At 39.5% G+C, this 27,093-nt stretch overlaps 1 protein-coding gene across 3 annotated transcripts in view; it reads right to left on the bottom strand.

The window, feature by feature from the left end:
- Positions 1-21,417, bottom strand: part of FARSB (phenylalanyl-tRNA synthetase subunit beta) — a 67,382-nt gene extending 45,965 nt beyond the window's left edge. For 2 of the 3 annotated variants that reach the window (XR_009520103.1, XM_060016039.1), the window contains exons 1-9: positions 21,346-21,411; positions 15,208-15,263; positions 11,788-11,942; positions 9,803-9,872; positions 9,103-9,218; positions 3,850-4,000; positions 2,593-2,701; positions 1,580-1,650; positions 32-93 (exon numbers count right to left, since the gene is read on the bottom strand). Coding sequence is in view for 2 of the 3 variants with exons in the window: in XM_060016039.1 (XP_059872022.1) it covers positions 32-93; positions 1,580-1,650; positions 2,593-2,701; positions 3,850-4,000; positions 9,103-9,218; positions 9,803-9,872; positions 11,788-11,942; positions 15,208-15,263; positions 21,346-21,403 (848 nt within the window). In the remaining variant the exon portion in view is untranslated. Of the gene's footprint in view, positions 1-31; positions 94-1,579; positions 1,651-2,592; positions 2,702-3,849; positions 4,001-9,102; positions 9,219-9,802; positions 9,873-11,787; positions 11,943-15,207; positions 15,264-21,345 lie in introns of all 3 variants that reach the window. The other variant, XM_060016040.1, reaches the window with a different exon arrangement.
- Positions 21,418-27,093: the final 5,676 nt, after the last annotated feature.

Raw genomic sequence — 27,093 nt, 5'->3', positions numbered from 1 at the left:
CATCATCGATAAAGATGCCGAACGAACTTACGTAAATTGATTCTCACAATATTCACTGAACGTGGTAACAATGATATCAAGAACTATTTTTGCCTGCAAAGGAAAAAAACAAATATTATGGTAACCCATAAATATACTTTCTTCCATCAGCTGGAAATGAATTAATATTTAATATAATTTAGTCTCCAAACGTCTAAAACTGTATCTGTATATATAAATTTTAAAGAAAGAAGTGGAGTAAAAACTCTTGAGCTTGAGAGGCCCTGACCTTATCTTCAGGTGTTCTGCATTTATGCGGTTCTCTGACAGTTACAATCCATGACTGAGACAAATCATCTATTTCCCCACCCCCTCCCTTGGGTTGAGCAAATTTCAAGAAAGACAGATGGCTAACTATGGCAGTAAACCTTATCAGTCTCATAAGTTTCTGCAGCCAGATGCCAGACTCCTGGCCCAAGCACTTACTAGTGGTCTGATTTTGCGCATGTCACTTAATTACTGTCTTTGTACCTTTGTTTGTTAGGTAGAGATAATAAAAGTTCCTACCTCATTTGGTTAATACAAGGATTAAGAGTATGAGTGTGTGTGTCTATAAAACACATAGAACGATGCCTGGTACACAGTGAAGGCCATATAGATTTGTCAATTTTTTTTTTAATTAAAAGAAAAGAATACAGTAAGCTTATTGGGATATATGCTTTGCTTTTACATATACTTCACTCATATACAAGTTTCAGAAAAGATATCCAAGGTCTGCTAATGTGCAAATTAAAAAAAAGTTTTTAACAGGAAAAGCTATATTACCCTGACGATATTTCTGAAGGCACATATGGTATATAAAAGTTATAAATGAAATATCTTACAAGGATCTCCAATCCTGTAAGATGTATGTGAATGCCATTTATCTGCCCTACTTCTACACTCCAGCCTTCTGCCATTCAAGTTTACCTTTCTTAATTTGCTTAATTGCCACCTCACTCTATGGCTTACTTAACCTTTGTAAAGAAAAAATATGCCATAAAAAAAAGCTTTCATAACAATCCAATCTAATATATAGTGACGAAAAGTGACTGAAAGATTAGTATTCTACATATTCTAGACATCTTTGTGTGTATAAACCCTTTATCAATTTGCTAAATAAAACTTGATAGCCAGTTGGTTTTAACTTTTTTTTTTACCAAGTACACGAAGGTATGAAATTAGTTAGCATTCAAACTAAGCCAACTAAGATGAACACTTTATACAGATGGCATTACAATGTAGATCCCGTTCTCTGTTTTACAGTAATGTATTTGGCTAATTTTCTCACAAGATGACAAGTTCCTTGAAGTCAAGAACATGTAACTCATTATTAAATTCATGGCATTGGAAAGATAGTAGGTGCTCACTAAACATTTGTCAACTGAATGAAAGCACCTTAACCAAAGTACAGAATAGCTACATCTTTCCAATTTTCTAAGTGGCTAAAGTATGTCCCCACCTACAAAATAAACATATTTTAAAGTTTAGCCACTTGGTCTTGGCCCAGAAGTAAAAATCTACCCTGACAGTACAAAAACAGAAAAAAAGTTTTATTTACCTTAGTAAAGTCAGTCCCTGTGCATTCAATAAATATATTTCTAGTATTTACTGTTATTTTGGAATGATGTCCTGCAACAAACACAAAACAATAATGACAAAACAATTAGTTTCAGAAATAAAAGTGCACGAAAAAGCTCTACAAAACAGAAACTACAATTTAGTTTAGAACATAATATAAGCTGACACCTCAGAGGTAAGGAGATATACAACTTTCATTCTAAGCTCCCATTATAAGCTGGAGAATAAAGATAAAATAAAAACAAGGCTTTACTGAGTGCATTCCATATGTAAGGTGCTTAACAGAAGTTGTCTCATCTCATTTTCACCACGATCTATGACAGGGCTGCAGGCAGGAAAACTAAGATTCAGAGATTAAGCTCACTGAACATGATCACAGCTATTAAGCGGCAAGGCTAAGATTTGGGTTTGGATCTGGCTCACCCCGAAGCCCACTATAAGTACTAGAGTCCAAGATCTTGAGGAAGAAAAGACTCTCCTTCCCATTGTGAATCAACTGAACCCCCTTCTCACTTCCAGAAGGGCAAACATCTATGGCTCTGATATCACTAAATTTTGTAAATATGTTCAAATTTGCTTCTTCAACAAAAGCTTCAGAAAGGAGTTAAGAGGGTAAAATTCAGTTTTAAAATTTTAATTTAACTATAAAACAGCAGGCCAGACAGAATTTGACTTTAAGTTTAACTAAATGAATTACCTGCTAAAACCACAATATCAACACCCTTTGGAGGAATATAACAGAACCCAGAGACTAGCACCAGAAAATATTTATAAACTTATAAATATGTATACATTTATAAATTACATAAAAATCACCAGTAAAATATTGAAAAATGAATGAAAAGAACTATTACAATAAAATCCACAAAAGACCTGAGATTCTCAGACTGAGTCTTCTGACTGATTCAGTCAAGTCTACTGAGAATTCCACAGAAACGATAAAGAATAAGAGGGAAACAGCAAAAAACCTATGGTGCTTAAGAAATAACTCACCATTGATGACTGGAGGCATTGAAAGGACGACACCATTGCTATCATAGATAACCGGATACAGAGGTTTATTTTCAATTATATGTAAATAATGTTTAAGGTGGTTGTCAGTCTGAAAAAAAATTAAGTCAAACAAAATTAGCTTTTTATTTCTGTCACTGTAATTAGTTTACATACCTACCTAGCATAAAAAGAGGGGGGAAAATCAGAAAAACAATAAAACAGCCCCCAAAGTTTTAAATGTATATTTTCTAATGTAAATTAATATCTCAGAATCCTTATACAGCCTCATTTCCTACTGGGGAAAGATAAGACGGCAATCGTTTTTCAAGACTGAAAACAGACTTGCAGAGTAAGCCTGAACCACCTTAAGCAAAACACAAACCATACAAAACTATTTAGATAAATAGGAAGAAATCACTTGTAAATCAGGTCAATGATAATAGATGCTTTTTCCAATTGATACCCACCTCTTTTACTATTTGTTAAATGCAATTTAAAGTGACTACTGAGCTCATTTTCACTGCTGGATTCTAAAGTGCTAATCACGGGAGGCAGATGCTTTTTAATAGTGCATGCTACAAAAAAACTAGCTAAATCTCATTGTTCCTTATATTTGAATGAGTTTTAGTTATACCTAAATGTGAATATTACAATGCAGTACGACCTACTTCAGTGGTTCTCAATCCTGGCTGTACGTTAAAAACATCTGAGAGGATAAAAAAGTAATAACAGGGCTTCCCTGGTGGCACAGTGGTTGAGTCCGCCTGTCAATGCAGGGGATATAAGTTCGATCCCTGGCCCAGGAAGATCCCACATGCCGCGGAGCAACTAAGCCTGTGTGCCACAACTACTGAGCCTGTGCTCTAGAGCCCACGAGCCACAACTACTGAGCCTACGTGCCACAACTACTGAAGCCCACATGCCTAGAGCCCGTGGTCCACAACAAGAGAAGCCACGACAATGAGAAGCCCAAGCACTGCAACAAAGAGTAGCCCCCGCTCACCGCAACTAGAAAAACCTGGGCACAGCAACGAAGACCCAACACAGCCATACATACATACATACATAAATAAAAGTAATAATAAACAAAACTATGCCCAGACCTCACTCTAGATCAAAGGAATCAGTATCTCTGGGTTGGAGCCCAGACACTGCTATTTTTTCAAGCACTCATTTTATTGCCCTAATTAAGACTTGATTTGGGAGGAATTTCATGCTTTATCCAGAGCTATTACATTAACATAAAAGAACATTTACCTTGTATATGTTCATCAGTTCACAGGCTGTATACTCCTTGGTCTTATTTAGAGGCTTGAATTTGATATCGGAAGGTTTCTTTGCAGTATAAGTAAATGGGCCTGACAAAGTGTCCAAGTCATGGGTACCAATAGCAACCAAGGCTCTTTTCCTAAATGTGGAGAGACAGAGAGAAAGAGAAACAGAAAACGATTTGAATATCTCAAAGCAGAAATTCTAAAGATAACAGAGTACAGGGTTTTTATTTTTAGACACTTCCTTAAAATAGCCTGTTACTACTATACAGCACCTTCACAACCATTAAAAATTATGAGAAATATAAATATAAAGCTACTTAAAACACATTATTTCAGCAGCTGAAGTAAATCCCTTCCACTATGTTATCCCTAGTACTATGTTATTAGGACGTTTTCAGAGTCAACATACCCTTTACCTTCTTTTAATCTATTTCCTCTAGTGTTCTCAAGTAAACATAAATCTTATTAAATTAGAATAAACTACCAAAAAACTCCTGTGTTTTTTGGCTTTTCCATATTTTCCTAAATTTCCTGTCACATAGCTATATTGCTTTATTAATGGAAATTATTTAGCTTTAAAAACCGTGAATTATATTTAAAATTTAATACGTAAGGAAATTTCAAGAGCTATTAATTTCATTTGTTCTACAGTTTATCTGTAAAGGATTTAAGGTAATTTTAGGAACTTAAAGCAAGATACAAAGTAGGAGAGAAAGAAACAGAAGTAGGGATATAAAACGAAGCCAGAAACAATGTTGATTAGTACTAAATTAGAATTTCAAAGCTTACAGTCTTATCACAGAGGGTCACAAATTTGGCTCTAAGCTTTCCAAAAGACAATTCAAAAGAGAAACCTGGTCAGAATTTATGATGTTCTAAAGAATTCTTAAAGTCTTAAAGACTATGTGTACATATATTAGAATATGTATGCATAACCACAATTAAATATCAAATGGAGGGCTTCCCTGGTGGCGCAGCGGTTGAGAGTCCGCCTGCCGATGCAGGGGACACGGGTTCGTGCCCCGGTCCAAGGAGATCCCACATGCCGCGGAGCGGCTGGGCCCGTAAGCCATGGCCGCTGAGCCTGCGCGTCCGGAGCCTGTGCTCCACAACGGGAGAGGCCACAACAGCGAGAGGCCCGCGTACCGCAAAAAAAAAACCAAAAAAACAAATGGATAAAATCATTAGTAATCAAGGAATGTGTTAAAGTCCATATTACATGAACCATGACATACTTTTTAAAATTTGTAAGAAACAAATTTTGGTCAACCTCAAATTAACACAACATTGTAAACCAACTATACTGAATAAAATTTAAAAAAAATTTTTTTTCGTCAAACTCCAAGACAGGTGACTAGAACTTTAATAAATATGGGTAAATTGAAGAGTTGTTGACAAGCCTAAAGGAAGTGTTACTTTACTCAATGAGTTACATGTTTATATACTAGCATAGGTAGAAATCTACATGGTTCAGTAAGTTTAGATAAATTAATAATTGACAAATTCATAGGTAAGAAAGTCTATGTTTTCTTGGACATTAATATTGGTTTCTTAATCCTGAAACAGCATCTCAAAATGTCACTAAATTTCAACTTCAAACCAATCACAAAAAAACAAATTCCAGATTAATCAAAGAGCTATGCATTTTGAAAAACAAAAGGCAAACATACACACACACACACACACACACGGAACCATAAAAATTATTCAAAGAAAATATAGGAGAACAATGCTTAAAATTGTGGAGTAGAATATCCCTTCTTAAGACACAAAACATAAAAGTCATATAGGAAGACTGACAAACTTGACTATATCCAAACTGTAAACTTTATACAACCAAAAGCCCCAAAAGTCAAAAGACACACTGAGAGAAAAGGTCTACAACGTAGGTACAGAAAAAGGATTAATAACCCAAATATAAAAAGATATGAAAACAAAAAATAGTCAAAAATCAAGATTTTACCTATTCTACTGGCAGAAATTTTATTAAAGTCTTGCTGTGAAAAAGCAGCAGCTCAAAGAACTGAGCAGAAAATTCTGCTACTGCCAACTGCAGAGGTCTCATCTAGCCAAATGTTTCGAGTGTGAGTCAGGCTAAGTATGCAAGACTCTTTGCCTGCAACAGAAACCACTTCTCAGAGAAAAAGAGCAAAATAAGAGCCTCTTACATAACAAAATATTCTGTATGCAATCAAAAAGCAGTGCATATGAAAACAGAGAAACTTGACATACTCCACACGAACCAACCCATAAAAACCAATGCTAAGATGACCCAGATTTTCAAGTCACCACACAGATTTTTAAAACGTTACTACTACTACTACAAAAGAAAAAGCCACTACAAAAAGCATTCAAGAATTATGTGGAAAATATACACATAATGAACAGATGGGGAAATAACAGACAAAAAAAAGAGAAACTTTTTAAAAAGGAACCAAACAGATTCTATAGAGATGAACACTAAAGTAACTGAAGTAAAAAGTTCACTGGGGGCTTCCCTGGTGGCGCAGTGGTTAAGAGTCCGCCTGCCAATGCAGGGGACACGGGTTCCAGCCCTGGTCCGGGAGGACCCCGCATGCCGCGGGGCAACTAAGCCTGTGAGCCACAACTACTGAAGTCCGTACGCCTAGAGCCGGTGCTCTGCAACAAAAGACGCCACTGCCATGAGAGGCCCACGCACCGCAGCGAAGAGTGGCCCCCGCTTGCGGCAACTAGAAAAAGTCCACGCTGCAACAAAGACCCAACACAGCCATAAATAAATAAAAAAAAAAAAAAAAAAAAAAAAGTTCACTGGACCCTTCCAGCCAAGATGGAGTAACAAAGACTAGATTTACTCTCTTGCCTGACACAATCACAAAAAAGGCAAAACATATAAGACAACAGTTTTCATGGCTGGCACTGGAGGTCAGGCTATGAAGGGCAGATGACAAACAGAAAACAGGTAAGGTGAGCCCTACGACAGTCCAGCTGACTGCCTGGAAGGGTTTCAAGCCACAGGACAGGAAACGGGGTCTGGCTAGAGCCCAGCGGACTCCCTAAGTTGAGGAGACACAGCTGAGAGTCTAGGGAGATCACGACGGCCAGAGTTCACTGCACAGAGTACTGGGGAGGACAGAGCTACTCAGACAGAGAACTCTGATATCTGCAGAGGGGCCCCCTCAAGAGTTCAGCTGAGTATTAATCAGTGTGTGCATGTGAGGAAACCAGCCAAGGCCAGGAAAAGAACCATCCAAGGCAACAGTGCTCACACAGACTGAGAACCTCACTCTTCATATGGCAACAGATATATAGGAACAAAGTCTTGCCTCAGTAGTAAGGACTAACTAGCCCTAGACAGAACACTGCATGATCAATGAAAACAGAAAAATAGAGGAAAAAAGCAGAGAAAAGTCAATGAAAGCAAAAGCTGGTTCTCTGAAAACTGATACACAATGATACTCACTGAAGTAATTGATGTGTACACTGATCTCTAGCTACACTGATCAAGGGGAAAAAAGAGAGAAGACAGGAATGAAAGAGGTGATACTGATACAGATACTACAGATATTAAAGGATAATAAGGGAAGATCATAAACAACTTTTATGCCAGTAAATTTTATAATTTAAATGAAATAAATATATCTCTTGAAAAACGCAAATTAGGATTTACTGACTCTGGCACACCAGAGTATTAGGATGTGATTTATTCTCCCTTTAGAAAAAGCTCATGATTTCCAGAGATACTGTATAAAACAGAGCTTAAAGTCGAATTAAGGAAATGCTTTCCAATACAGATAAAAATTAGATTCTTCAAATGACCAGAACAGATAACTGGGCTCAAGCACGTCCTAGCTATATCAGTGCTTGTCAGAAATCCTCTATCTTGTCCTATATTTTGAAACTATATTTAAATTCTTATTGTTTTGCTCAAGAATAACATATCTGCAAGATGACAAATAGATTATTTTTATAAAAGAACTTGGAATAAATGTTATTCAGAATCTGAGAAAAAGTTTCTTCTACAATGTATGCAAAAATGTTTCAAGAAAAAGAAACCTCGTGAGCTTAACCACAGGTATTTTATTTTTTTAATATTTTTCACACCAGAAGAAAACGCCCAAGGTCCCCCCAACCCTGTCTCTAGACCACCCTTACACAAAAGCCTCTTCTAGTTTCCACAGTTTACCAAATTGCAACTACTGCAATTATTAAAATATAAAAATTATTTTTTTCCATTTTTACTCAAGACATATATAACTGTTAATCATATCTTTGACTAGCATGAGATAACTTACATTTATATATTTTAGTACCAACACAAAAAAAACTTGGTATGTTAGCTAAAGGCTGACATTTCTTATCATCAGTAAATACACATTTTCTATTAGGATTTTTGAAATACTGAAATTAGCTCAAGGACTCCCATCGTTACCTTCCTCGACCTTTAGGAGTTCAGCAATTATATAGGTTTGAAGATCGCCACACTAAAGGGAGCTGTATGGGAAATGATGTGTAGCAATGCCAACGACAGAATAAGAAAATTCAGTTATGTAAAAGTCTCAAGTTTCACCTGTCAATTTATAATTATATTCACTCAAAAAATGAGATCACGGCTTCCCTAGTGGTGCAGTGGTTGAGAGTCCGCCCGCCAATGCAGGGGACACGGGTTCGTGCCCTGGTCCGGGAAGATCCCACATGCCGCGGAGCGGCTGGGCCCGTGAGCCATGGCCGCTGAGCCTCCGCGTCCGGAGCCTGTGCTCCGCAACAGGAGAGGCCACAGCAGTGAGAGGCCCGCGTGTGGCAAAAAAAAAAAAAAAATGAGATCAAGCCAAAAACTTTTGTCTATTTTTAAAATAAGTCATACTTCAAATTACCATGGTTTAATATTTAGTAGTATAATCCACTGTTAATGATTTGAACCAAAACACAAAAAACCAAGAAAATGTCTAGGACTAGATATTTCTTCTCTATATAGTACTCAAAATATATCTCTTATTTCTCCATGGATACACTATCTATAAGCAGTAACAAAGAGCTGTTTGGTGAAATTTAAACTTATTTAAATTTAGTTAACTTTAAACTCTTGTTACTCCCACATATGATTAATTTAGAAATGCTGTGAAAAAAGTCTACAGTGGAGGAAGAAAGAAAAGAGCGGGGGAAAGAGGAAGAGAAAAGGGAAGGGGAGGGAAGGAGGAGGGAGAGGAAGGAGGAAGGAGAGCAGGAGGCAAGGGAGAAAGAAGATGCGACCACAAACCTGCATATGTTCTGATGTAACTTCTCCTGAAGTTCAATGAAGCTTTCATATCGATCTTTAGTAAACTTTATGTTTCGGAGAACTGCTGCAACAGCATACGGGCGTATTTTAGCTGTCTGAAATTCGTTATATCATTAGAGATGGTAAATATTAAGGCTTTTCTTTGTAATATCATCTTGCAATAGAAAGTTAGCTGTCACAAATTTTCATTCAAACAAGTGTACATTCATTCATTCAGTCAACAGTAAGATATAGTGGTGATAAGAGACAAAGTCACTGTCCTCGTGCAATTTACATTTCAGCAAGACCTCTGAAAATTTACTGAATTACTGAGAAAAAAGTTAACCCTTAAGTAGTTTGCTCGTAGTTAATATTTCTACCAAAATAGTCTTTCCCCAAAAGATTTTTCTACATTTTATTAATATCCACAATTTAAACAATTATATCTCAAATGTATTTTAGGCAAACATTTGGATGTTATTTTCCAAAATTATTCATGGAAAACAAATGCTGTGTTCCCTTTCACTTCTTGGTAAAAAACTAAATGACAATTTTTAAGAGCTAGAGGCTAAATATACATCCATTTTAGCAAGTGATCAAAGAAAACGACATTTAGCAGAAGGGTCACCTTTGTCCCACCTTATAGAGATACACACAAAGAGAAGTTTTTAAAAGAAAAATAAGAATGGATCATTATTACCTCTTCTGTGATGATCAATTTCTGGATTTCTCCATTAGGCATTACCCGTTTATACATTGGAGCCTTTATCCTAAAATATTAAAACAAACTTTCTCATTATTAACCAAAACATTCGATAAACTAATTTATTCTGTGTATAGAAAGTATACAAAATGAACAGAACTAGGACAATGGGTTAAAGTTACAGAAAGTCAAATTTGGGGTGAGTATTAAAAAAAAAAAACCTAATAAACTTTCTAACATTTCTAGATGTCTAAAAATGGGCTAGGGGTTTCCCTGGTGGCACAGTGGTTAAGAATCTGCCTGCCAGTGCAGGGGACATGGGTTCGAGCCCTGGTCCGGGAGGATCCCAAGTGCTGCGGAGCACCTAAGCCCGTGTGCCACAACTACTGAGCCTGCGCTCTAGAGCCCGTGAGCCACAACTACTGAGCCCGCGTGCCTAGAGCCCGTGCTCCACAACAAGAGAAACCACCGCGATGAGAAGCCCACGCACCACAACAAAGAGCAGCCCCTGCTCACGGCAAGTAGAGAAAGCCTGCGCGCAGCATGGGTAATAAATAAATAACATAAATCTGTTAAAAAAAATAATACAAAAATGGGCTAGGATGCCTCGTGGTAATGCGTGTCCTATCACTGGAGTCTCGGCAAAGGCTAGAAAACCTTTAACTAAGCGACTGTATAGGGGGCATTTAAACATCAGCTGAGGGGCTGGATTAAATCACCTTGAAGTTTTATTCCAACCATGAGAGTTTGAGCTTCTAAGAAAAGCTATGGCCTGGTCCCATCTGGACCTAACGAATCAGGATATTCAAGGGAAAGGCCTGGTAAACAGTACATTCTGAAGGCAGAGTCCAGGTGACTGTTATCATCAGAAGTGGGTGGGAACTACTGTTTTAAGTCAGTGCTTTTCAAACCTCAACGTGCCTACAATCAACTGGGGAATTTGTTAAACCACATATTCTGATTCAATAGGTCTTGGGTAGAAGCTGAAATTCTGCAGTTCTAACAAGCTCCCAGGTGTTACAGATGATGCTGGCCCATGGACCACACTTTGAGTAGCAAAGGTTTTAAGTCACTTTCCTAATTCAGTCTCATCATAAAAATCATATGAGGTGCCTATTAAAAACAGAAATACATATTGGACAGGTTTGGGAAACACACTGTAAGGGCTAATCCCTGACCCTAAAATATAAACATCTGATTGTCATGCAGAGAAGCACCTGGGTCAACCCCCAAATTTTAACCACATTAACCAAATGCCTAATTATCATCCTTTCACCAGCACCCATCACTCATCCGAAGGCCTCACAGTTGCAGAGCCTAGCCCATCAGCCTGAGGCTCTTACTCTTTTGCGACTGACTAGATAATGAATAAGTAATCAAAACCAAAAATAATTATTTTTGATAGCTTTACTGTTTCACCTCTTTTTCAATTCATACGTTCATCATTTTCTATATGTATTACATGAAGAGCTGGAAGAGGACTTAAAAATATTCTTCATTATAAATTAGGAGACTGAAACTAGAAAAGTCAATTAACTTGCCCACAGCCAACGTAAGATCTTCAGTTTTCCAGTTAGGAGGCTCCATTCCCAAGCTTCCTCAGAATTCTTAAGAAAACAGCATATAGTTGTGCCACCTCTACTTTTCTCCCAGCCTTTAACAAACCCAACAAACTTTCTACTCCAGTTGGATTACTAAAGAACTCACATGAACCCATTAAAAAGTTTTTTAAGATGCCATAAAATCATTAACCACTCCAGCTTTAAAATACACTCCCAAAATGAAAGGCTATGACTCAATATTCAGGCAAATTTTCAAACGGCTACAATCTAAAGGCTCCAATCATCCCTCTGTGCAGACCCAAAGCTGTGTACCTGTCCAACGAGTTTTTTTCTAGAAACTTAAACAGGGTTGCTGATAATGAGAGGCAAAGAAAAAAGAAAGCCAACTTAGCCAGGTATTTAATGAACATATTCCCTTACCTTTCTTTGAAGACCTGAAGTCCTCGAACCAATCCTTCCAGACACAGGAGATCATATCTATTGGCAGGAACATCAATTTTGTAGAGAACAACATCAGAGGCCCCCTGGGCCTTTTCATTACCTTGTTCCTTACTTATAATTTCCTTCTCAGATGTCTAAAACAAACCCAAAAGTTAAAATAAAACTAAATAAATCCAAATTCTTTTGAAAAAGTAGCCCTATAAAGCAGTAACTGCATTATTCATGTTCTTTCCAGAGCAGCAAAAATCCATCTAAAACAAGGAGTGGGCCAATCATGCCTGCCGCCTATTTTTGTAAATAAAGTGTTACTGAAACATAGCCAAGCCTATTCACTTACATTTTACCTATTGTTATTTACAAACTGCAACAGCTGAATTGTGACAGAAACTACACAGCCTTCGAAAGCTTGCTATCTGGCAGAAGAAGTTTGCCCATCCTTAATCTAAATAGAAAATGGAAACACCAAAAAGAACACAGGGCAATAACAACAAAAGTGTCAGTGAGACAAAGTACAGAGAATTCACCAAATAAAAGCTATGTTGGGAATTGCCTGGAGGTCCAGTGGTTAGGACTCTGCGCTTTCACTGCCGAGGGCCTGGCTTCGATCCCTGGTCGGGAAACTAAGATCCCACAAGCCACAGCTCGCGGCCAAACAAAAAAAAAGAAAAAAAAGATTAAAGATATGCAACTTTTTATAAGATAATGACTCTAAAAAGCTAAATCCTATGGGCACCCAAGCCTACAAGCAACAGGAGAATGAGAGTAATACTATACAAACAAGCAAAAACATTTGAAGAGGGGACCTCCCTGGTGGTCCAGTGGCTAAGACTCCACGCTCCCAATGCAGGGGGCCCAGGTTCGATCCCTGCGCGGGGAACTAGATCCCTCATGTTACAACTAAAGATTCCACATGCCGCAACTAAGACCATCAGTGCAGCCAAATAAATAAATGAATATTAAAAAAAAAAAACATTTGAAGAGATCAGAAGCTTGGTGTAAATTAGAAGGGATTATAGGTATGATGGGAAGCAATCTAATGACAGTAAAAGGTACAGAGCAGCAAGAATGAAAGCAAACGAGGAAAAAGAGAGAAAAATACCACTAGAAGAATTTTTAATGCAGTGGCAAAAAGCTTAGACTATCTCAATAACCACACTACAGATTTTCTTAAAAACAACCATTGCCAAGAAGTTAAATTCTGCTCTCTGTTTACTCCAGCAGGGAACTGTATGTATACTGAAGAAATTTTCAATCAAAATGCTTAAAAGCCATATTCCAACTGTTAATGTTACCCACTAATTATCTGGAATCCCCACTTAACTGGAACTCCTGCTATTTTTACCACCAACAACCTGCTAAAATAACTGATGAATTCCTATCAAAATAAGTGATGATTTTTGTTTTACATGATGCCCTCCCTCTCCCACTGCCAAAATATAAGCAGTTCAAGTTATTGCCCAAAGAATTATAGTCTACACTTGCACAGCATGCAGAAGAATTCACTTCCTGTCGATAAGCACTACGTGCCCGAGCCACACCTGAGGAATCACAGAGTCCACATGATGCTGGGACTGCGCAGGGCTCACGGCGCTCATTGACTATGGGCTCCAAGGAACACCTCCACTGGCCATCTCAAACTCAGGAGGCAAATTTTTTAAATTAGGGAAAATTTAAAAATAAAAAAAGAAGAGGACGAAGAGGAGGAAGGGGAGGGAGCAGGAGAGGAGAAAAGAAATGCGGGGATGGGGGAGGATATGAGAAGAGGCAGGAGGAGAAATCAGAATTTAAACAGAGTTCAATTAAAGGGGTCAATAAAACTGCTAACATTTTAGTGAAGAAAGATAAGTCACCTCATGCGGGTGCTGGATTTCAGGGGGGAACCATATAAAGAAGGGAAGAAAATGTGGTAACTTGAGAAAAGAGGGCATCCAAACAAAAAAATGGCCTAATTCCTTTACAAAAAAAGACACAGCTGCCTAAGCCTTCTTCCATTTTCAGTATCTCAGTTCATACAAAGATCATATGTGGGGCTTCCCTGGTGGCGCAGTGGTTGAGGGTCCGCCTGCCGATGCAGGGGACACGGGTTTGTGCCCCGGTCCGGGAAGATCCCACATGCCGCGGAGCGCCTGGGCCCATGAGCCATGGCCGCTGAGCCTGCACATCCAGAGCCTGTGCTCCACAACGGGAGAGGCCACAACAGTGAGAGGCCCACGTACCGCAAAAAAAAAAAAAAAAAAAAAAAGATCATATGTGAAGACTGGGTTTGTCAATGCTAACAAAAATGTTATGGCAATCAATGACCACAGAAATTTCAGAGCCAGAGGGATCTATAGGGATCATACAAAGCAAACCTCTTATTTCACAGATGAAAAGGAGGGCCAGAGAAGCAATGTAATTGTCCATCGTTCCACAGCTAGTAAGTGTGGGAGTTCGAACTATTCCTCCATTTTTCTGATATCCAGTACAATGCTCTTAGATATCACAAAGCCTCAAGCATAATTTTGAGTTCTAATAAAATTAGTAACAATTTAATATAAACTACAGAGATCTCAGCTGACTTCTTAAGCATATGGATGCTCATTAATATAAAAAAAACTTTCTGCAACATTAGTTAAGAAGCAACAGGAAAAACAAGGCAGAACAATATAGGTTTTTGTCAGTCTGAGGTTTTTTTAAACGTTGTTGTGTTATAAAACACTGAACAGATCAAGAAGGCTTGGGGTAAAAAATAATACTAATTACCAGAGACATATTAAATTATCTTTTTAGTTACAAGTAAAGTGTCTCTAGTACATTATCATTATTAATAATATATTTGGTAAATAAAGCTATTTTTTCAACATTTTAATCATTATATAATCAAAAGACCAGGAAAATGTTTCAAAATCATTTTTACAAGCAATTCTTCAAAAAGTAGGAGATCATTTTACAAGATCAACGTATAGAGTAATAAATGAAGAATGAATTAACGCTGGTTAAGTAGGCACGGAGGAAGGTGGGGTGGGACACAGAGGAAGTGAAGGAGGGGGAGCCAGAGGCCAAGGACACAGCAGCTCCGGCTGAAGCAAAGTTCCCACTGCTCGTGGACCCCTTCCATCCGGTTATCTGCAAATGGTACCTCACTGCCCGGGAGACTGCTTCTATTCTGGGGTTACCTGAGAGGGTCTATCCACCTCCACAGCTCTAGCCTGATGACTTGAGGGTACTGTATGAGAATAAGGCATGAACCCCTTTTGAGATTTTACACAAAGTAACACTCTTAGAACCAGAGCTTAGCCCCTTAACACAGAAAGCACCACGACCCACAAATGTTCCATTTGGTCTAACCGTAAGGTAACAAAGATAAAATATAATGAACTTATACACAGAATATTAGAAAAATAAATATCCAATACGTACAATTTCATCAAGTTCCAGACCAAATTCAAAACATAGTTCATCAAATTCTTCATCAGCTAGGAAAAAAAAAAAAGAGATTGCTAATTTTAATCTGTTCAGTACAAATGAAAATAGCATAGAAACTGCATTTTTTTAATCATCTTATACCAAGCATACTAAATATCAGGCATCAGATATCTCCATTTAAAAACAAAAAAAGCTTGACCAAAAAACATTTTTTAAGAAAACCAAAACCATTTTAAAAAGGGCTGATTCATCTAATATCAGCTACAGAATTAGCTTACCTGCACTAGGGAGTTTACACTTACTTGGAAGAAAAAAACTTGCTAAGCAGGGAGCCAATGTAAAGTAGGCTCCAAATCACAGATCCAACATAAAGGAATAACGTCATATAAATCCTATCATTTAAAATTCTCTGAGGTGGCCTGACAGTTGGCTTTGGAGCCAGATCCATCCAAGTTTGAATTCTGACTGTTCCACTTACCAGTGGAGAGCTTGGCACTTCATGTAAACTTTCTGATTCCTATGCCTCATCCATAAAGTAGCATTTTACAGCCACTTATTTGTAGCATGCAACTGTTGGAAAGACTTAAATGAGTTCATGCAGATAATGGGCCCAGCATAGTGCCCTGAAACATAGTAGGTCTGCAACAATTAATAGTTCTCTTCCTTACTTTAAAGTTATATCCTACTTTGCTTTGCCACCTGATACAGCATTGTCAGGGTTTCCTTGTTACCAAAAACTGAACACAAACCATCATTACTAGTATATTCTAGTAAGAAGCTGATCTTAAGATTCCTGTTCCTGACATTAAACTTCAATTTAACAAACATTTATTGAGCACCTACTATGTGTCGGCACTGTACTAGGTGCCAGGGCTACAGAGATAAATAAAATACAATTCTTGCCTTAACTACTCTAGTAAACCAGATGTGTAAATACAGTTATGGTAAGTGCAAGGTACCGAGTTGGCACACAGAAAGCAATCAACTCCACTGACAGTCAGTGAAGGCTTCACAGAAAGGATGAATTTATTAGGCAGGGACTGTGGGGAATGAGACAACCGCATGGCAAATTTGGGACGTTCCATATGAATGAAGCGTGAGGTTCATGTCAGGAAGAGATATGATGAAAAAAGGAGAAAGAAGTCAGCTAATTAGGGCAGGAAATAACAGAGGCCCCCATGACCCCTGCCTCCTGGTACTCACACCATTCACGTCTCAAACAACCACAAGAGTGAGCGGGGAAGCAAACCCCAGCTCAACCAAGCCGTGAGATGACTGCAGGCCCAGCTGACACGACAGCTTGACTGCAACCTGGAGGAAGACCCAGAGCCAGATCACCCAGCTATGCCACTCCTCCCTCAACTCCTCTCTCAGAAACTGTGTGCAATGATAAAGGCTTGCTGTTTTACCCTAAGTACTGGAGTAATTTGTTACGCAGCAACAGATAACTAACACAGACGTCAGTCCCTGGACGCAGAGTGCTGCCATAACAAAACACGGGAAAACATGGGGAAGGCTTTGGAACCAGGAGGAGGTGGGCTTTGAGAGTGTAAATGAAAACCTAAAGCGCCTCGACAAAGCTGTTAACAGAAGCCTCAGTCTCTGATAAGGATGCAGGTGAGGATATGAAGGAAAGTGAGGAAGTGTTACTGGAAACTGACAGAAGGGGTATCCTTTTTATGTAGAGGCAAAGTTTAGCAACACTGTTGCCTACAGTTATGGGGACTGGGGAAAAGGTACCTACTCAACCAGGTGACTTAACTAACGTTTCCAACCAGTGCTGAAAGTGTCGCCTGGTTTAGACTGTGAGAGAACAGATAAACTAAAGGAAAGACTATTAAACAAAAAGGAGCCACGACCTAATGGTTTTAAGAATCCTCAGCCTCCCCAGATGTGAAAAAAAAATGCTAAGAAATGGTTCTGAAGAACCTAGGGGGAGGACAGGAATAAAGAGGCAGATGTAGGTAATGGACTTGAGGATATGGTGGGGGGGAAGGGTAAGCTGGGACAAAGTGAGAGAGTGGCATGGACATATATACACTACCAAATGTAAAATAGATAGCTAGCGGGAAGCAGCCGCATAGCACAGGGAGATCAGCTTGGTGCTTTGTGACCACCTAGAGGGGTGGGATAGGGAGGGTGGGAGGGAGGCTCAAGAGGGAGGGGATATGGGGATACATGTATACGTATAGCTGATTCACTGTGTTATAAAGCAGAAACCAACACACCATTGTAAAGCAATTATACTCCAATAAAGATGTTAAAAAAAAAATGACTTCTGATCAAAGAGCAAATCCAGAGCATTTCCAGGGAAACGTGGTCGAAAGATGAATCAAGGACATGATTGTAAAATCTTAAGACGCAGTAAAATCAAAGGCACTATTCATTCAGACAAAAGGCGCTACATATAAAGAAAATAAGGGCGTGCCTCACAAATTTATTCGGTCACACAGCTGAGCTTAAATAAGAGCCCTGTATCAGCAGAAGCCCAAGGTACAAAACAGCTTATTTCAGAGATCTGTGGGCGGTGTGTCTTTTGACTAATGAAGTGGAAACCAGCAAAACTGACCAAAGACCCAGAAAGTTTAACAACAACAACAAAAAACATATGCAGAAACATGGCAAGCTGGAGCTGAAAGGGACAGAGACGGGACAAAATGAAGTCTTTGAGCCCCCAAAATTCTATCAGTGGGAAGTAGACCAAGAAAACTAATGAGCTGTAAAGCACGTGCTTTCTTTCACCAAAAAATAAAATAATGAGGATCACCCAGAGAGTGGAACCAAGAGCCTAGAAATTAGGGCAGAACCATGGACAGTGATCCCAGGCCTGGAGATCTGACCAAGAACATGCAACACTTGCCAGCTCGGCTTCAGAACTGCCATAGACTAGTAACTCCTTCGGGTCTCCCATCTTCCCCATTCGAAGAAGAATGTCCTATGCCTGTGCCACCACTGTATGTTAGGTGCAGGTGGGGCAGATAACCTGTCTCGTTAGTCTCTCAGGCCAAGAGTAATTCTACTCAATCAGCTCTACTTAAGGAACTACACCGGAAGAGCCCCATCCACAACTGGACCCGATTTAGCTGATGAGACTCTGGTTTCTGAGCTGCTTCTGTAATGGGATGACACTTCCGGGGGCCTTGGGAGGGCATGTATGTGGCATGTGGGAGGAACATGAATCACTGGGGGCCAGGGGGCAGACTGCAGTAGTCAGTCCCCAAGATGGCCTCCAAGAACACCTGCCTCCTGGTGTTCACACCTTTGTAGTCTCCACCCACACGGTGCCAGAGTTGGTCTGTGTGACCTAGAGAATACGGCAAGGGATGGTGTATCCCTTACGAGATTTAGTAAAAACTGTGGCTTCTATCTTGAACACTCTCTCAACTACCTGCTCTCTTGGACCTCTCACTCTGGGACAAACAAGCCGCCATGTTGCAAGCAGTCCTATGGAGAGGTCCAGGTGGGAGGCACTGAAATCCCTGACCAAAACTCAGCAAGGAACTCAAGCCTGCCAACAAGCACTTGAGTGAACCTGGAATTGGACTCTCCAGCCCCAGTTAGGCCTTGAGATGACTAGAGTCCTGACACTTTTACTACAACCAGGTGAGAGGCAGAACCACCCAGCTAAGCCACTTCCCAATCCTTGGGCCTCAGAAACATATAACAAATGACTGTTGCTTTAAGCTGCTAAATTTGGGGGTAATTAATTATGCAGTAATACATAACTAAATGGTTACTTAACAAATCGTGCAGAATCATTAAAATACACTGAATCCTCTACTGAGTCCTAATTATCATACAATTTGTTTTATTCCTTTCAGCTGTATTTCATGCACTTAGACGAATCAACAATGAAATCGTGATCAATGATTCCCTCTAACAAAATGACACACCTAAGTAACTACATCTTCAAGGTTCATGATATACACAGGTGGCTCTGGCCGCATTGCCAGCAATTACACCAAGGCAGAACAGGGCCAGAATTGAAGAACAGTGAAAACAAACCAGTTAACAAAAAAACGAGTGGCAAGAGGAAACATCTGAGCAGAAAGGCAATAAAAAAGGTAGACTAAGGAGACAAAACTGCCCCAGAGGAGCAAAATGAACAGAATCAAAGCAGCCTGAAAAATATCCTTTGCTTATCTTTGATAAGCAAGTAAGTGGTGAAAGGCAATGACTGATGAAACAATGGAATTTAGGACAAAAAGAAAGCCCTAGAGGGACTGAAAACAAAAGAGGGAATGGGGATAGAAAAGAGGGAATGAGACGTTACCTGAAAACAAGGAAAAAAGAGGAAGACAGAAAAGGGGGGAGGGGGTAAGAAACAAGGCGGATCCACACCGCTTGCAAACGGGATGCTTCGCCAAACATGTTTTTCCAACTTTGACCTCAACCTAATTTACATTTAAAAGATTTCAAGAAAGAACATGTGAAATATAAACTAATGATAAGTATTATCTCTGACCCATCTGAAGTACACCTCAACATCAATCTTCCTGACTGAAATTTTAATGAGTCAGTAGTGCACAGATAATTACGGGTAATCAAGCTTACCTGATCTCTCTCAATATGGAAAAGGGGAAAAGGCATCTAGAGAATATATTAAAACATCAGATGACAGTAAACAGGTTATAAATCATCCTTTTTTAAAACCTGACTTATTTCTTACTTTCCCAGATATGGATACACAGGTGGGAACTGATCACAGATGTACTGAACAAATTTTTGCTACACACCATCTTGTGTAATTCAGGTATATCATACACAATTAGTGAGAATATGGTTTAGAAGGATGGATAAGAGATATAAAAAAGCATAGTATGAAATAAAAAGTATAGGGAATCAGAGCCCTGTTTAGAGGACAAGAGTATTACCTCTATTTTCAGGGACTTAGGGCAGAACCCTAGGGAGAATAACACTTTAAGAATACAACTGACCCTTGAACAAGGCAGGGATCAGGGGTTCCCAGCCCTCCACCAAGTCCATAATCTCTGTAACTTACAATTGGCCCTCCTGGGTTCCGCATGGGAGGATTCAACAACCATGGATTATGCAGTACCTTAGTATTTACTGTTGAAAATAATTCCTTCTATAAATGGACCCACCCAGTTCAAACCTGGATTGTTCAAGGGTCAACTGCACATAGTATCTAAAAATGCACCTTAAGAAACGTTTTAAAAAGCTAACTTTATTTTCACAGTAATATCTTACTGTAGGAAGCAGTATCTGTTAAACCGACTAGGCCTTTGTTATATTGAGCCCTAAAACCAAAAACAGCTCTCACAAACCAATTATCACTGCTGTCACACAAGCTGATGATATGGGACATGGCAGATGTCACTTCAACTGCTACATGTATAGGGTAACTGATAATCGTACTTAATATTTCTCCCTTTTTTTTTTAATGGTAGTGTTTTTAAAACTGAAGAGATGAAGCGTAGCCTGAAGACTAAGCCCACCAAGTAAAGACTCCTTGTCACTCTGGGCTCAGCCCACGTTACCACCCTATCTAATGCTGTTCTTAGCACAATATCTTTTTTGTTTCCCTGCTAGCACTTAACATTATCCGAAATCATCTTATTAATATGCTGGTTTTATTATCTGCCTGCTTCATCAGAATGTGAACGTGGACCTTATGTACCCTGTGCACCGCTGTGTTCCCAAAGTACTTAGAACAGAGCCTGGCACATAACAGGCGCTCAGTAAACGTAAATAAAACTAGGAAAGAAGGCCGCCCCCCCCCCACACACACACCCTGTTGCTCACAAATGGAGTTCCCACAGCGCTCTTCTTATTGCACTTAATGAACTACACTCGGGAGGCAACCCGGAGCTTCATTCCTGTTTTATCCCCTGGCATCAGACACGCAGCAGGCGCTCGATATCGCTGAATGAATGACACAGCGAGCCCAGCACGTGCCGGTGATGCAACGGCACCCGCGGAGACACCGGTTCCCAGAGGCTACATCGGCCCAGCAGAGCCGCCGGGGACTCTATGCCCTCTCTATCCAGAACTCGAACGCCCAAGGCCAAAACCTGCGGGGCAGCATGAACGTTGCCACGATGCCTTTTTGCAGGGGGTCCCAGCCTCTGAGGAGGGGCGCAGAGCCCAGGCTGTGGGACGTGTACTCACTGTAGGTCCGGCCCAGAGCTCGGAAGAGCAAATCGCGCTTCAGGCTGACAGTCGGCATGGCGAGTCCGGCCCACTGCGCCTGCGCGGCGAGCTGGCCTCGGCGCGGCGAGCTGGCGGGGGCTTGGCGACCGAGGTGTGTAGGACCCGGCCCCTTTGGTCGGGCTGTCTTGAGTAGCGCCAGTCTTCTTCCAAAAGCTCCGCCTCTCTTTTCTCACCTGAAAGCAGGTAAATTGCCACCACTAACCTCAGTAAATCTAGTTTCGTTGGGTGAATAAATTAGAGGCTGAAAAGGGAGACAGACTCGGATAAAATGGGCTAGGATTTGATGGGCAATAAAATGAACAGCCCGCGAAAGCCCTCACGCCTCCAACACACTACGGACGGAGGACGCCAAGCTAGGGGGGCGGGGCGAGGGGAGAGTGCGTGTGGGGACGGGACCTCGTGGTGGAGAATCAATTCACCTGGGAGGGGGCGAGCCTGTGAGTAGGCGGGGTCTGAGGCGGCCTGGAGAGAAGGATGTGCAAAACCGAGTAGTGGGAGCGAGAGGAACTGTTAGTAGATCTGCTTTTATCTCATTCCTCGATCTCCTACACCCTGCTACGTGTTACAACTGTGCTTTTTTGAACCTTACAGCAGCACCATTAGGGAGGCTTCCTTAGAAACGTCTTTTTAAAAGAGGAAACAGACTGACATTTACTCGTTGTTCTGTACGGGCAGATGCTGGGCTCAATCCTCTGCCAGCCTTAGCAGATCTCCTTCTAACAACCCTCAGTGTAATAGGCAGAATAACAACCCACAAATATATCAAGCCCTAATCCCCAGAACCTGTAAATGTTACCTTAAATGGAAACAGTCTTTTCAGATTAAGTTAAAGATTTCCAGATGGAGCGACTCTTCTGGATTATCAAAATGGGCCACTAATATGTATAAAATGGATAACTAATAAGAACCTGCTGTATAAAATAAATAAAATTCAAAAAAATAAAAAATAAATAAAATTAAAAAAAATAAAAACTACCAATTCAAAAAAAAGGGGGGGCCTAAATGCAATCACATGTATCTTTATAAGAGGAAGTTAGAGGGAGATTTGAGAAAAACAGAAGAGGGAAGGCAGTGTAACCACTGGAGCAGAGATTGGAGTGATGCAGCCACAAACCAAGGAATGCCATCAACCACCAGAAACTGCAGAGGCAAGGAAGGATTCTCTCCTAGCCTTCTAGAGCAGTCCTGTCGTGTCTCTGGATACACTGACTTGAGCTCAGTGAAACTGATTTTGGACTTCTGACCCCAGGAGCTGTGAGAGAATAAATTTCTTTGTTTTAAGCCACCAAGTTCGTGGAAATGTTACAGCAGCCATGGGGGACTAATACACCAGGATAGGTGCTACCATTATTCTCATTTTACAAATGGTAAAACTGAGGCCCACTCTGAGTCACCCAACTCAGAAGGCAGAGCTGACACAGTTCCATGAGGGAGCGTTGCCCTTATCCTCTCTACACTGTACAGTCAGGGCCCCAAGGCCATTCAGGTGAGGGGACATAGCTGGGAGGGATTTAGGTCTCTCTGACTGCCATTCAAGCAGTTTTTTACTATATTAACTTCCCTCTATAGCTGCAGGCAATCCCTCCCCAGTATGCAACATAATAGACTGGCAGAGGCCACGTCAATGGCAAATATCTCCAATGCCAAATAAAATTCTCTGCTCTCAAACTGGTACTCAGTGAAAAATGAATCAATGAATAAAGGACTTCCTGAATTATTGCATGCTGACCTTCTCTCCTTTGGGCACCCCAAGATGTTCTGTGGGCTTTAACCTCAGTTTCCTTACCTGTAAAGTAGAGATGATAATAATGTACATCTTAGAGAATTATTGTAAGGATTAGAAATAATACTCATAAATGACAATCATAGTTCTTGTGTCTTAAGTCCTGGAAATTGGGCATTGTCATTATTGTTATCTTCCTAGTCAGTTTCTTGCTATTCTCAGACTACCCAGAGGCATTCTGTTCCCATCTCCCAAGTGCCACAACTCACCCATCCTGCTTTTTATCCTTGCTCACGCACAGGTACCCTGTGCCTTCTCTATGACTAGCTAAACTGTTAGGATAATCTAATGGAAAAGGGAAAACTAGGCCACAAGTACTCATCACAAATGGCACTGGCTGACAGATAAGGAAGATATTTGGAAAATGTTGAAATAGTATATCACAAAATGTAGATACGTGCTTCTCTTGCCTAATTTTAGAGCCAGCCTGAGAGCAGGAATGAGATGGCAGCACTTCCTAGAACTGAAAGACGGGCTGGCCAATAAACATGAAAAAAGCTCTCCATACATTAGAAATTAGGAAGATGCAAATTAAAATTATAATGAAATACATTTTTATACCCACCAGATTGGTAAAAATGTGAAAGTCTGACAAAACCAGATGTTGGCAAGAACTTGGGAGTATAAATTGATACAACCAATTTGGAAAATTATGGCCTTACCTATCTAGAAAGGCAGAGCGTGTGTGTACCCTACTACCCAGCAATTAGGAACCCAGGAATACTCCCCAGAGAAACTCTTACCCATGTGCACTGGAAGACCAAATAAGAATGTTCTGTTACAATGTTCATTATAACAAAAAAGTGGAAACATCCCAATGTCTATCAATACTAAAACATGTAAACAATTATAAATTCATACAGTGAAGCACCATACAGCTATGAGAATGAATGAACTACAGCTGCATGTATAAACTTGGACAAAAAAATAAATAAACCACAAAAGTATATATACAGTATGGTGCGATTTATATAAAAATGAAAAATAGGATAACCTAAAGAGTATATTATTTAGGCATACATAAATAGATGGTGAAACTAAAGGAAAAGGAATGAGAAACACAAAATCTGAGACTAGTCAGTTCTAAGTGGGATAGAAGGGACGAAGCCTAGGGAGTTGAGATACCCAAAGGGTTTCAAAAATATTGGTAGTGTTCTGCTTTACCTAGTATACCTTTAAGGAAGTTAAGATGAAGATTGAGGAACAAGAGATAAATGTGGCCCTCTTTTTGCGGGGTGAAGGAGACAAACGCTTGGTGGCCTATAGCTGAGTAGAAACACAATCGGAATACTTCACATTTGATTTTGTTTCAAGTTTTTTTTTTTTTCAGAAGGGGCATTTTTAAGAGTTTTATTTAAATTAGAGTCTAATTTATGATTGTTTTTCTTTATAGATCCTGGGTTTTATGTTATGTTTTAATAGGTCTTTCACCACGCCAAGTTATTATTTTTTTCAATCACATATACTTCTTAGAGGACTTGAATGGATTCTTTTTTTTTCTCTCCATTTAAATCTCAGATCATTCTGAAATTTGTTTTGGTTTTGAGAGATGGTGAATTAACCAGCTTTATTTTGTTTTCAAACAGCTCTCTAGTGAGCCCAACAAAATTTATAAAATAAACTTCTTTTTCCCCAGAGATTTGAAATACCTTCTTTAGCACATATTAAATTTCCATATATATTTGGGTATATTGCTGAACTATCTATTCCATTGATAGTACAAAGCTATTTTAATTATTATAGCTTTATAATACATTTTAATATTTGAAAGTGTTCAATGCTTTTTTTCAAAAATTTCCTGACTATTCTCTCATGTTACTTTTTCTACATGAGCTTTGAATTCTGTCAAGTTCTGAAAAACATTCTTTTGATGTTTTACTAGGAATCAAATGTAATTTATGGGTTAATTTAGGAATTTTTCTATCCAAGATCCGCAGCCTCCATGCAAGTTTTTGAACACGTCAGGCAGTGGTCCACCTTAGATCCAGCAGTTTCCTCTGTTACAATGTTTTTGCCCCCAGACTCCTGCAGGGCCAGCTCCAACAAGTCTTCTCAGAAAGAAGTATCCCTGACTATACTATTCATTATGGTTATTAGATATAAATGTCTTTCCCTGATAAAACATAAATGTCATAGAGCAGAGACTTTTGTGTACTAATATACGCCAAGAGCCTTAAACAGTGACTGGCACAGAGCAGAACCTAGATAAATATTTGAAGTTTTCTTTTAATGATAGGAATATCATATATTTATATAATTAATAATATATTATTATATATTATATCTATTGTATTATCTTTTCTTTTTTAAAATAGATACTTCAATAGAAAAATATGGGCAAAGAATAGTAACAAACAATTCAACCAATAGAAACAAAAAACAAAAAGTGAGGAGGGGAGGAGAAATGCAAATTAAAACAGTGAAAGCAGGGATATTTTCTCCAAGGAGACTGGCAAAGATTAAAGAAATAAATGATCCGCCCTCGTGCTGGCAAAGATGTGGAAAGCTGCCACTCATAGGCACACCTGTCAGGAATATAAACAGTAGCTTGACAATAAGAATCAAACTTTTAGATATGTATCCTCTTTGATCCTGAAATTCCACTCTTGGGATTATTCTAAGGAAGTAATCAAGGAAGTATTCTGTTTGTAATACAGAAAATTTGGAAACAACCTAAATGTACAACTATGTGGGACTTGATTAAATAAATTCTGATACCTCCATACAATAGAATACCATGCAAAATTAAAAATGATACTAAAATTTTTAACATGAAGAAACGTCTACAACATATTACATGAAAATCAGTTACTAAACAATATACTTAAAATGATTTTTTTAAATGCATATATGTATGTGAGTGTGAAAAAAACGAAAACGGCTAGTATGGTATACACCAAAGTGCTAAGTGGTTATCTTTGGGTGGTGAGATAATTTTTGTCATTGTACCTTTTGTATTTTACAGAATTGTAATTAACAGGATTATTTCTATTGTGAGGAAAAACCAATCGTGTTTGGTTCTTCTCCTTGCCTAATCAAACGCTGGTAGACAACCTCACTCTTTCATCACCACATAGGTTGTGTAGACCTGTGGGATCATGTTTGCTTTTGTCTGTAAAACATGTAACGTAACACAGAGAAAGTTTCTGAAATGATTGGGCCACTTTCCTGTAATGCTTGTGGGTTAGGCAACAGTTGAGAAAGAGATGTTGTCAGATCTGAAATTCTTCCTACATAGATCCGGAAAATACAATGCTGTGTTTGATGACATCTCACACTAGAGCAACAGATAGTGGCAGCCTGGTCCATCAACAGATGAATGGATAAAGAAGATGTGAGATTGAGATACACACACACACACACACACACACACACACACACACACACACAATGGAATACTACTCAGCCATTAAAGCAATGAAATTTTGCCATTTGCAACAACACAGATGAACTTGGAAGGTATTATGCTGTCAGACAAAGACTGTATATCACTTACATGTGGAATCTAAAAATTAAAACAAGTGGGTAGACCTTCAAAATGTTGGGAGTAAGACATGTAGATCACATTCCTCCCCACAAATACATCAGAATACATCTACATGTGGCACAACTCCTACAGAACACGTACTGAACGCTGGCAGAAGACCTCAGGCCTCACAAAAGGCTAGAAACTCCCCACGTACCTGGGTAGGGCAAAAGAAAAAAGAAAATAACAGAGACAAAAGAGTAGGGACGGGACTTGCACCAGTGGGAGGGAGCCGTGAAGGAGGAAAGGTTTCCACACTAGGAGACCCTTCGCGGACGGGGACTGCGGGTGGACGGAGACTGCGGGTGGCGGAGAGGGGAAAGCTTCGGAGCCACGGAGGAGAGCACAGCCACAGGCGTGAGGAGGGCAAGGCGGAGAGATTCCTGCACAGAGGATC

The sequence above is a fragment of the Delphinus delphis genome, chromosome 7 (assembly GCF_949987515.2).
Source record: "Delphinus delphis chromosome 7, mDelDel1.2, whole genome shotgun sequence".
NCBI classification, from domain to species: Eukaryota; Metazoa; Chordata; class Mammalia; order Artiodactyla; family Delphinidae; genus Delphinus; species Delphinus delphis.
Note: the sequence above shows the minus strand (reverse complement) of the source record. Positions and strands in the feature narration are given on the sequence as shown.